This window comes from Malurus melanocephalus, unplaced genomic scaffold, assembly GCF_030028575.1.
Source record: "Malurus melanocephalus ecotype Western Australia unplaced genomic scaffold, MMel_1.1 scaffold_279, whole genome shotgun sequence".
Taxonomy (NCBI): Eukaryota; Metazoa; Chordata; class Aves; order Passeriformes; family Maluridae; genus Malurus; species Malurus melanocephalus.
In genome coordinates this window covers 441,167-453,288 of record NW_026623511.1, presented here as the reverse complement: position 1 = coordinate 453,288, position 12,122 = coordinate 441,167, and the positions used below count along the sequence as shown (strand labels likewise).

General features: G+C 46.9%; 1 protein-coding gene across 1 annotated transcript in view; it reads left to right on the top strand.

Annotated features, from left to right (window-relative positions):
* Positions 1-5,974: 5,974 nt before the first annotated feature.
* Positions 5,975-12,122, top strand: part of HYDIN (HYDIN axonemal central pair apparatus protein) — a 43,005-nt gene continuing 36,857 nt past the window's right edge. The window contains exons 1-3 of the mRNA XM_057376461.1: positions 5,975-5,986; positions 7,214-7,339; positions 8,965-9,075. Of these exons, the coding sequence (XP_057232444.1) occupies positions 5,975-5,986; positions 7,214-7,339; positions 8,965-9,075 (249 nt within the window). The remainder of the gene's footprint in view (positions 5,987-7,213; positions 7,340-8,964; positions 9,076-12,122) is intronic.

Sequence of the window (12,122 nt, the reverse complement as noted above, 5' to 3'; positions counted from 1 at the left end):
CTAACCTCCATGTCAGAAATTCCCCTTGAACTGTGATTCACTTCTGGAGATTTATAAATTTTTTTCTGCATTGACACAAAAACAGCTGGCTGGATTAAATGGTTTCACAGAACTACAGAAAAATAAAACCCAGGAGGCATTACACTTGTTGGGGTCAAGGATTTTGGGTTTYTTAAGAGGCAGTGAGGATAAAGCAATTTATTCTTTTCAAATTAGTTAACTGCACAGCTAGTGTCAGGGTCTCTGAAAGGCAGAAATTTGAAATAGTGTCTTGATTTAGAAAAGAGTAAAGAAACAGTTCAGGGTTTGAAAGTGACTTGTAAATTAAGTAAAAAATGAGGAAACCAAACTGATTCCCAGCATGGGAATAAAAAGGGAGAAAATAAACCCAAAGCTGTGTGTTGAGGTCTGTGCTACCAAAAAAAWAAATCTATGTTCTCCCTTGCAATGGGTGATTGCACTGCTCAGAGGAAAGCAGGGGAAACGTGGCTAAAAGGACCTAACTTTATTTTCCTTCTTTCTCAGAAGAAAACKAATATGAACCCTGTTTGGAAGAAAAGGGACCGTGGGCTGCTTGTTTGGGACTTCATGAYTGGGCCTTCATAAGGGTGCAGCTGGGTAAGTGATCTCAGTGCAGTTATTCAGTAGGGAATGTAAATATTTTGATAACATCTAAAGTGATTGAGCATTGCAGTCAGCCCTTTCTTGAAGTGAGCACTTCATGGGTTAAAATGGGGGTAGGGAGTGCTCMCATCTGCATCTCTTCCATCCTGTGAGCTGTCTGTGCCAGCACTTTTCTCCCTGGATCCTCATTGCAGCCTCTGTGTGCTCTGCAAGACCCCAGAAGTATCCAGTTAGCTCTGTTAACTGGTTTGTTCTGGGGAGAGCAGCAGTGGTGACACAAGTGATGTTTCTGATGTGCCTGCTGCAACCCTCCCGAGGGTCTCTGGGTTTGGTACTCAGGGGCCAGARTGTGCCTGTGCTGTGAGGGCTCATCTCAGAGCCTGCAGTAGGGTTTGGGGGATGCTGGCTCAGTGCTCTGTCCTTTGCAGCAAAGGAGAGGTTAATAACGCAATGTGCCTGCCTGTTACCCTTGGCTTTRTGCTCATTTTTTTCTCCAGAAGTAGAAGAGCTATGCAAAGAGCATTTCCCAGGGGATGGAGGAAGGATTTCAGCTCCCTGCACAAACTAAGAGTTRCCTGTGCCTGTAAAGAGAGCAGAGCTTGGAGCCTGGTTTGGTCAGACCCTGCTAGGATGGAGAAGAGTGGCTTGTCTGAWATGCTGAGGTGCCTGGCTTGCCCACAAGCCCAGCACAAAAGCAAGTGTGTTCCCTTTCTGGGTCCAATATTTGAGTGCAGCCCTGCAGAGTGGGGGATGTCGGGGATCACTCACCTGCTGGAGTGGCTGTGTCCCCTCTTGGGATGGAGGGTGGCTTTTGGTGCCCWGGCTGTCTGGCCTCAGGAAGGAGAGCTTGGGAGCAGAGCTGAGAGGAGACTGCTGTATGTAGTTAGGGAAAATAAAAAGGTTAGGGTGCTCCAAGGGGGCACAAATTACTCATAGAAGGTTGTCCAGATGTGCCCCATACCCAAAGGATAGGAAATAACGCAATGAAGTTAAAGCTTGTTTGTAACAYACTGGGGTTACAGCCAGTGCTGTAGTATTACAGCAGCAATCCAGTAAATACAGAATATTTACTTTTCTGGCTGCCAATATTGTGTGTGTGTGCTGGAGAAGCAGGCACAGGGCTGGAGGCAGCCAAGGTCAGGCTCAGGGATTGTATTCCTGCTTCTGCTTTTGGCTGGTTCCCTGTCTCCAGTTTGGTGTCTCTGAATTATTATTTATGGTCTTCCAGAGATTGAAACTCCTTTGTCAGAACTGATTGAGAAGCTTTGGAACACTGAGATTAAACCATTTTGGCTGGGATTGAGGTTTGCAGAAGCATCTCAAAGATCTCAGCTGATGCCCAAGCTCTCTGTGTCCTGGTGGGTGAAGCAGCTGGTCAGGATGTGAGCACTGTGCAGCCTGTGCTGTGCACTGAGRGTTGATGCTGCAGAGGTGAAGGRATGGTTCAGAAARGGAGYRGGTGKGTTTTAGGGATGCTGGGAATGTCCYGTGTTCCATCTTGGGGATGCAGCTGAAAGGTGCATTAACAAATCACTGCATGTCAGCAGAATGGAGGAGACTGTTCATGAGCCAGGCAGTGTTCAGAGATTGCTTTTGCTGCCCTAAAGAGGTGAAGGTGCTTTTATTTATCCAGTATAGGTCAAAAACCACTCACCCAGGAGCAGGGTGCAGGTCCTRTGCAGACCCTTCTTTTCTGCCTTGCCTGGGGCAAGGAATCTCAGTGGTAGCTGTGAGGCCACAGCATGAAACAAATCTTTCCTTCGCTTTAAAGATGGCTCTTGTCCTTTTTTTTTCCTCCAGAGACTTCTTCTGCATTGCACATTAAATAGTCATTAGCTAAAAGACTTTGTCATCCAGGGAGCAGAGCTCCCCAGCCAAGCCTTTTCCTTGTGTCTCAAGCTCCAAGGTGCCAGCCTGCAGAAAAGGCTTTTTCTCACTTGCATTCTCCTTGCAGCAGTGTAGGAGATGTAGAAATGGCATTGTCTGGCCTGACAAACTGGACCAAGGAATGGCTSGCAGGGGAGGAAGGTTTGGGCTGGAAAAATGCATGGGGAGTTCAGTAGCAGGGACAGAGCTGAGTGTGAGAGCAGAGGTGTTGAGTTTGAGAGTGGGCTGAGGTACCAGCACCAGGTTTGGCACTGGGTGCTGAGGTGTTTGCAAGCCTGGTGTGGGTTTCACGTCATTTYTACCACGCAATTCCATGAAGATCCTTTCCTGCCAGCCGTTTCCTTTGCTAAGCACCTGAGGCTTCTCTGGCAAGTCCTCTGAGCATGAAATCTGGCTCTAGCAAGATTTGCCTGCAGCAAAGAGCAGGAGTAACTCCTGTGCTGAGCAGGTGAGAGGCTCTAAGCTGGTTCTAAGGTGCTGGAGCTGTGGGAAGGAGCACAAGGAAGCAGCCCTGTGAGCACATCTTCGACCAAGTTGGAGAGACTCCAGTCTCACCTTGAAGTCTGTCTCCAAGCTCTGCTTTCTGAGCCAAGAAGCCTCCCCCACCATCCAGCTTCATTTCCTTCCCTCTGCCTCAGTGTCTTCAGTGCATGAGGGTGTCGCAGGTGAGGTTTCTTTGCGCCAACTCTCCAGTTTCCACGGAGCTTTGTGGTTGGATGTATCATGGGAGATGTTTTGGACTGMGTCTCCCCAGGCTGGCTAGCTGGAGAGCCAGTTATTTTTCAGGATTTAGATCCTCCCTGACTGGATTGTAAATCCCTAAATAATGAATGTTGGTTTCCAAATGGAGGATTCCTTGTTCCCTGCCAAGCAGATGCAAGGATTGGGTTTGCCTGTGGCCCAGAGTCTCTTGAGAAGCTTTTGTTTACAGCATCTGTTGTGCCAAAAATGCGTGAAGCTCCCTGGCAGCAGAGATGCTCTTGTCAGTTGGGTATCCTTGGCTGGTGTGTGGGTATGTCAATGTGTGTCTGATTAATTGGAACAAGCTCATCAGAGGCTATTCACCAGGTGCAACACCAAAGGACACCCCCAAAGGCATTGTCAGAGCTGTGGCTACACAGAGGTTTGCCTGCTGTCCTTTGCATTGATATGGTCAGGGTTCTCACTGGGTGAGCAAAACACAAATTAAATTCTTGCTTCATAATTCAGTGTAGAAAGTTTTTCTTTACTCCTTAAGCAACGACATGATGGGCTTGTCTGCAGTGCCTAAGATTAACTTACCTGAAGCTTGTGGAGCGTTTCCAAATGCCATTCTAAGGTGTGCTTTGTAATGCTGTTGCAGTCACAGGAACCAGCTGTGCCAGGACAGCTGTGCCACCTAGAAAAGCAATGAAGAAATATGCYCAGGGCTGGGGTACAATTCYTGACACATCTCAGGAAACCCAGATMTATCAGAACATGGTGCCAAGCTGAAGATCACCGAGGACATCCCAGATTCAGCCTCCTCAATTCTCRCTTTAATCCAGTAGCTACAGCTAAGCTAGAAGTCCCCAGCATCACTGCACAGCCATTTTATAAACCATTTACCTCTTCAGACTTACCCTTAGATCAGCAATCTAATTAAATCCTGCTGAGTATCCCAGAGCTGTCTGAGGTGGGGATCATGGAGGTCTCCCCTCATGGGACAGGGGTGGTGAGCTGGAGCTGTGCTGTGTCGTGGCTGGTGTTTGATCCTAACCCTGCAGGGAGATTGGGCTGATTTCTTCGTTCTGCTTCTTTTCCCCAGGTCTGGGAGGCTGATCCCTGGAGACTKTAGGGAAGTGGAACTATGGGGTAGGGAAGAGCATCTCTCCAGGGCTAGAGGGTAGGAGAAGTGCTAGACTGGGATGGGGCTGTGGAAAGGAGAAACCATCTGGAAATAAGCATCGTGGGCATGATGGACAGACTTCATTTCAAGTGAAATGAAATTGCYGTTAGAAAATTGGAACAAATAATCCAGTTATTCTCAAGACCCAGTAATAAATCACTGAAATCCAGATTAATGTACTATTCCCCCATTAGATTTCTCTCTTGAAAAATAGTTATTTTCAGATTTAAATTCTGGTTCTTACTGCAGCATATTCTCATGTCCATAGAACTGTGCTGTGCTCTCATGTTTCATGTAAGAACAAAAGGAAACAGCAGCCTTGTGGATTATGTGTACAACGCTGTAACTGCTTTGAGGATAAAGGAATGAAGTTACTGGGTTGCTTGCAGGATGTGGGTAAAACCTGAGGGGAAGGAAATGGTCATCTTTGCGTTGATAATGTCTTGCTATAGAAAGCAAGCCCACACAGAAAAAAAAAAAAAAAAAAAAAAAAAAAAAAAAAAAAAAAAAAAAACCCAACAAAAAAAAAAGATGATCTGGAACAGAAGGAAGCAGGAGGGAATATGCTCAGAATTTTACTTCAGGTCAGGATGCAAATAATTTTAGTTTAGGGCTGGTCTCCCAAGTCTCTGAAAATAAGAAGTGGGTAAATGCATCTGTTCCTTGGTCCAGTTTGCTACAAAGGGAGGGGATATTATTTTCAGTCCAAAGTAGTACTTACTATGTTGTCCATGTTTGAGTCTTGTCAGTGCTTGAAACCAGATTTCTGGGGTTTTCCTTTCTCATACACCCATTTTGTGTGGCACAGACAAAGAGAGGTGCTTGTCAGGCTGGTGGTTGGAGGAAGAATGGCCCTGTTTACCTGTGCTTCTTGTAGGATAAGGATGCTGGAGAAGAACTGCCACTAGGATAAACCCTGCTTTCCCATATGTTGCCTTTCTGTTTGAGCTAATTGCTCATGTTCCCTTAACGGTTTAATGCTTTTATTTCTGCTGTTGCAACTTCTAATGCCTATAGGAAGCCTTGAATTTGGAAGTTACTAAATGAAAATCAGGGCCCTCATTCTCCATGGAGAAATGCTCTTGGGCAGTGTGGTAATTTCACGCCTGGAAGGAGTCATATTTGTTGGATAATTTTTGTAACTTAACCAAATTAGCCTTGAGAAACTATAGTTCTTAATCAGAGTCATGAACCCTCTGCTCCATTAGTTAGGAACACGGGCAGAAACATTCTTGCACRCAGGGTGGACATTTGGTTTGCAAAGCAGGACAGTGCTCTGATTTTTGGCCCTGGGTTTGAGGTTGTTCATCACACTGAGCCCTCACTAGGGCCACACATAAAACCACACCAGGTCAGCTGCTCTTGAAAAATGAAGCACCCAAGTGATGTTTGTCCTCCTTCTATACCCATCAAAATAAATTTCTTTTGGCAGGAATTAGATTCCTGAGAAGGTTCTGGAGAGTTTTAAAGGACAGTTTGGATATTAATAGGGATTTGGTTAATTACTTCAGTGAATAGGGTTCCGATAATCATGGGAGAGGGAGCTGGAGGGGAAAGTGAGAAATGCCAGCAGGTTCTGGTGTGTCTTTGTGGACCATGGGAAACGAGGTGGGAAGGTCTTGTGTTCTCCAGTTCTGAAGGATGCCACAGCCTGGAGACACCAGTGTTAAAGAAATTTCTGAGGAGGTCTCCTCAGTGATCCAGCAGAGTTTGTTGTCAAGGTTCACTCTGTTGCTTCCCATATGGACCATGCTCAGTTTCCACACACAGGCACAGAGAGATGTGCACATCCAAATCCACGGTACAAAGATACCTAATGAAAGTTCCCTTCAAGCTTGGTGAGATAATCACATCAAATCCATTTGTGCTTCTCAACAGGCAAAGTACTGYGTCCAGTTCTGGGCCCCTCATTGAGGAAAGACATTGGRTGCTGGAKCAMRTCSAGAGAAGGGCARGGAAGCTAGTGAAGAGACTGGARCCAAGTTAAACWGATGTAAAGCTGAAGCCATGAGTGTGTGCTTCTTTCTGACCCCTTTGTGTGGCAGTAATTCCTTCTGTCAGGCTGGACACTCASCTGTGCTGCTCTGACCAASCTGCCCTTGGCCAGCTGGGATGTGGAGGGCAGCCCAAACTCTGCCCCAAGCCTCAGGAGACACGGCTGGTCCCGGGTTCCAAAGCAGCTGGTCCATCTCAYCCTCCATGTGGAGCACAGATCCAGCAGTGGAGTCACTTGTGAGGGCTCCTCCCCATCCACAAACATCCCTTTGCTGACTGCAGCTCACTTGACTGGAGATGCCCTGGTGCTGGGGCTCTGTCAAGGACATCTCTCTGTGCTCTGTGGAGGGGTCTGTGAGGCCAGACAGAGAAAACAAGAGCTAATTAAAAAGAGAGCACTGAAACTTGGACCCATTCCTGTGCGCTTCAGTCTTGGCACAGCGCTGCTTTCCTGCCTCCCTCCTGGACTCACCCAACAGTGGGATGTGAATGCTGTGCAAGGGTGGAGTTAGGGGATAACTCCTCCCCACTCTCTGCAAAGGTCACCAGCTCAATCCAGTGAAACTAAAGAGGAAACAAATGCCCAAAGAGCAGAAATCCCCAAACATGTCACATYGAATCATGGAGAAGCTAATGGGACAGAGCCACGTGGTTAKAGCATGTGCATTCTGCTCTATATCATTAATTTACTGATGTTAAATATTTCAGCAGGTAACKTCCAGGGCTTCCAGAACTGTCCTAGTGGCTGTGATCACAAATTATTCATCACTGGCACTTGAACAAGAAAAGCCTTTCTGAACAAGGGCATTTCTGAGTCTCTTGCCATTTTTTGCCTTTCAGCTGACTCCCTCTGCCTTCCAGAAGGAGATGTCTCTCACCATCAAGCAGAGGCTGGCCAGCACTCAGGAGATGAATCTGCCCCAGGATGTCCAGCTTCAAGACAAGAGTGAGACCTCCCACCCCAAGGTAGCCTTTCCTTGCCCTTTTCCTTGCTGCTTGATGTGACATTTGAAGAGGGTGTGTGCTTGTGACAGGCTTCCCTCCAGCTCATCGAAATACCTCMGTGTCCAGGTCCTGCTGTCATTTCAAACTGCTGCTGGTGGTGATGGAGTTCCTTCTGCTGGGGGAAAGACAAAACTTTTTTCCCCAGTGAGACACTGGAGTCCCAATTTGTRCTAAGTTAACACAAACAACCTCTGCTGAAGCTGGTGGGGTTTGCTGGGGGTTGTAGCTGCCATCCCTAACAAGAGAGGGCTGGGGCAGGACACACGGAAATGAACTTGCCCTTTTCCCTTCTCCTGCTGAAATAGCCACCTCTTGCTTTGGTGTTGTCACTGTCACATGCTTGGGGTCATAGGATTCCCTCCACAGTGGCGGTGATGAAGGCTGAGGACCTGTGGTGATAAATCCTGATTTAACAAAACCAACTGCATTAAAGCTTTGGTTTGGGACCATGTGTGGGACCCTGATGGGGTGTTAGGGTTTGCAGGCTGCCAGATASACAGGGGACTCWCCCTGGGCAGRGGGGAGTGRRTGTGCTTTATCTGGGTCGRTGTTTGCTGATGGAGGTGTTTAAAGCTGCTTTTCTTAGAGGGCTGCTCAGTTTAAAGTGCAATCCCGGTGGGTAAATGACTGAGATGGGCTGTTGAAATTGTCAGCCAGAGAACTGTAACAAACTGGTTAAGGATTGCCCTGAATAACACAGGAGGCTGGGAATGCCTCGGATGGATGCACAAATAACTGGCAGAGTGCTGCAGCCACTGCTCCAGCCAGTTGTGACTCCTGTGGAGATGCAGGAGACCTGCCTGTGTGTTTTGAGGGGAGACAAAAGCTGAGAGGGATTTTATCAAAGTGATACCTCTGCTCAGTAAATATTTGTTGTTTTATCATTTCAGACATGCTCATGCAATAGTATTAATATTACACGAATAATAGATTACAAGAAATTACAAGTCATTTAAAGCTGGTGGGAAAAGGTGATACCAAATCCAGTCTTATTCAAGTTGCCCAGAACTGCTGAGAAAAGACCTGAGTCTTACCCCCATCCAGCACTCACCTAAGTTRTCTTTTTCCTAGCTACTGTATTACTCTCTTTTTGGCCTTACCTCCTCTGGTACTGTTCTCTTCTTGCTGGTGTCTAAGCTTCAGAAAAAAGAAGTATTTGGAGCTGTGTGGAGAGCTGACTCTCTCAGAGTAAAGGTCATTCTGAAATTGTTTCCTCTGGAGCCTGATGTAAGTTCTGGGGTTTCACTTGCTCCAAGAGTGCTCAGAACTCTGTCAGTCAGTGCCCTGGTGCTCTGTGACCCCATTAACACAGGCTCTGCTGGAGGTAAGCGCTGCTTGGGATTTTGGAGTAGGAAACCTGGAGAAACACCTTCCAAAAGAGCAGCTTGGCTTGAGCCTGYTCAGTGTGGTYCAGCAGYTTTTGATCAGCCCAGGRCAGAGGTGGGAGAGCCACTGTCCCTGCAGTGTGGGCTGGGCAGATGTTCTCACCCRGAGTCCGTACTTCACTGGGGATYAGTGCAGGATTCTCATTTGTGAATCTTYCTCCCAGCAGCTGAACCTCTCTCTGCTCTCTCTTGCCTCTCCAGTTCTCAGCAGTTCAGAGCTCACTTCAGCCTTTCCCACCAGAGCTGGTGTTTCAGAGCTACATCCCTGGCGAGGTCTATGAAGTGCCACTGGTTCTGAGGAACAGGGACCTGGTAAGTGCTGGGACAGGGAGGTTTAACGCTGTGCTGRGAGAGAAGGGTGATGTAATTCCTGTGGTGTACAGTAGCACATCCAGAATGTCTCCACACCTTTGTTCTGCAAAATGGTGGAAATCTTCCCAGGGGATTCTCCCCTGATTTTGGCTGTATGTTGGTGGTATCTGACCCAAAGGACCTTTTCTAGCCCCTTTCTTTCCCTTGAGAGCCCTGGATTTATGGGTTTGTTGAGGGGTGTACRGTTCTTACCTGCCCTCATGCTTTACCTCAAGTGTGCACCATGTCCTGATGTCCTGTGGCTCCTTGGTTAATTTTGGTGTTAATTTTTGGCAGGAATCTCTGCCTYTCTCAGCTTCTTTAGCTGCCTCTGTGCACACTTAAAGCTCAGGTGTTGAGTCTTCTCTACTTTATACTGGAATTAGTTATAATTAGTGGCATTGGCACTGCAGGAAACGTGTTTTGAAATAGCCCTGGAATCGGGCTGATTTAGCAGAAGCAGTGGGAGACCTTTAGGTGCCATTTCAGGCTCCTGCTAAGTTTAATTGACCTCTGCTCAGGTTTTCCAAAGGCAACATGGTATTCTGCTTTCCCTTTGGAGAACCACAGCACCTCCAGAGCAATGTGTTCTTGAAGGTCTCCACCTTCARTTGAAAAAACTGTGATTGTTTTGCTATTTCCCAAGAAAGTTGAGAAGGGAAAAGCTGAAAAATGTCAGCGATTGTGCACCACTGTAAAGAGGAAAACAGAGACCTTTCGAATTTCAGTCAGGGGAACATTTCCTCAAATGAGGCTTGTGCCAAGAGCAAGCTGGGGGGAAGAGACAGGACAGAGGAAAGGAGCAGGGTTCAATCTTTTCTCCCCAAGCACTTTCTCAGACACAAGGGTTTCTCTTGATACATAACAGTAAAGTTTAGTGGAAGTAGAGAAAGGCCAGAAAAAGAACAGTGTAATTAAAGGTGGTGTTGTGTAATGAAGAGTAAGATGTGTGCATGGGAGAGAGGCAGGATGGGAAGATGGAAGTGTGAGAGGAGCAGGCACATTTACCCCTTCCCCAAATCTACCTGTTGGGGGAAACAACCAAGGGACAAAAAATGCTGTTGGGGCATATGACAGGTGATAATGGGTTTTGACAGAGACACGGCTGCAAAGGGGAGACCCTTTGGAAGGAAGGATGCAGCTCTGGTCCCTCAGTTATTCCTGGAGATACATCAGTCCTGGTCTGGGGTTTGGATTGGCAATATTGGAAATGTGCAGCATGGTTGTCCATGCCCAAGTGGTTCCATTGGTGCTGATCCAGGCACTTGTGCTGCAGGTTTCCTCTTTGCTGATTCAAATGTGCCTCAGTTTCTCTGTTCCCACTGCTTTTTTTTTGGTTCCCACTGAGCCTTTTGGCTCCAGCTGCTCCAGTATCCATGCAGAACATTTGCCAAGCACAAGCCAACAGAMAAAGAATGAATTTGCTCTACTCATGTTTCCTCAATTGGAAAAGGACATCTGCATTAACATTTCTGCCACTCTCAGTAAAAAATAATGAACTTACACAGCTGCATCTTGGGATTTTTATGCCCTGAAATGGGGCATACAAATGTGTGAGCTGGTGAATTTTTTTCTCAAAAGAATTAATTTTGGAGCTAGTAAGACCTCARCCATTGGACAGCACAGGTGTAAAAGATCATCTATGAGGAAAACACTTGGTGTATTGAAGTGCATAAAGACAGAGATGACAATCCCAAGAGAAGTTATTGCATTCTGATTTTGTTGTCTTTTGGTCATGTCCTGGAGAAAAGCAACGTTCTGTTCTGTCTCCAAGATTTCTCAGCAGATTCCCAGGTTCCTCTGAATCACACCGACTTAGACTTGTGTGGTGACCTGAGGTTGTTTGCTTCATGAAAATCAGCTATCAGCCAAGTGTGTTCCAAATAGAGGCTCTGTAATCATTCAAATATAAACGTCCTTCACCAGTTTGCTGTCAAATTGCTTTTCTGTCTTCCAGCTCTTCCTCACTACCCTCATAGGTGTCCTGCRTGGCTTTTGCTGAAGTTACTAGCCATGTGTATCCAGGAGTCTGTGTGACCACAATGTTTGTCTTCAGTGTGAAATTAGCCCYTGGAACTTGTTGCCCCAGGGTGTTGCTGGAAGCAGATGGTGTTTGGAGAGTTCAGGACTGCCTTGGCTGTGGATTAGCACACTTGGACGGGCTGTACACAGCAAACCTCCATTCTTTTCCAAGCCTCATGTGAGTTTGTTGTTTATCAGTGAAGCTGCCTGTCAGTCAAAATCACTTGTTTTAGACTTTGTGAGATGTGATTTGGTGCTCAGAGGTTGATATCTCTGTGCTAGAAAATGCCTTTTTGCTGTGTTTATGTGTGTTCCAGAGGGCAGAACCTGGCAGCAGGGTGCCTGCAGGGCCTCCTGCGTGCAGGAAGGAATGCCCAGCAGAGTCCAGCTTGCCTGCACTAACAGCAAGAGCCCCTGGAGAGCTGAGATTGGCTTTTAGTAATGAAAACACACTGTGAGTCAGTGCTGGTCATGTTTCTCCAGGCAGAAAAACGCCTTTGAAGCCCATAATTGATAGGCACAGCCTGGGGTGTCATGTGGTTTTCCATCACTTTGGCAAGTTGACTGCTCATGTCTTCTGCCTCARCCTTTCCTGGTAATGTTTTGTGCTYCTCYCTTGCTTCTTTACAGTCCATTTAAATTTGCTRTGCCATCTCTTTGTTTGGGGGTTGTCCCTCTGTCTTGGTGTGTTCTTCCTTTTGCTCTTCAAGTTTGCTTTTGTTCCCAGTAAGGCCACAGTGTCTGATCCGCTCTTGCTGGGMTTCCCATCTGACTTTATCCCCATAGCTGGACTGCCCCACTCCATCTCAGTCTGTTAGAAAGGAATTTCTTCCTTCCTCCAGGATAACATGTACTGTTTTGCCTTCACCTGCAGCTGAAGGAACATGCCTGCTTGGCTGTATGCAGACAGAAACAACAGGTTCTTTAGGCTTGCAGAATGTGTGGGTGACTTGGTTCAGGGGTTGTGTGTCCAYCCTACTGCTGGT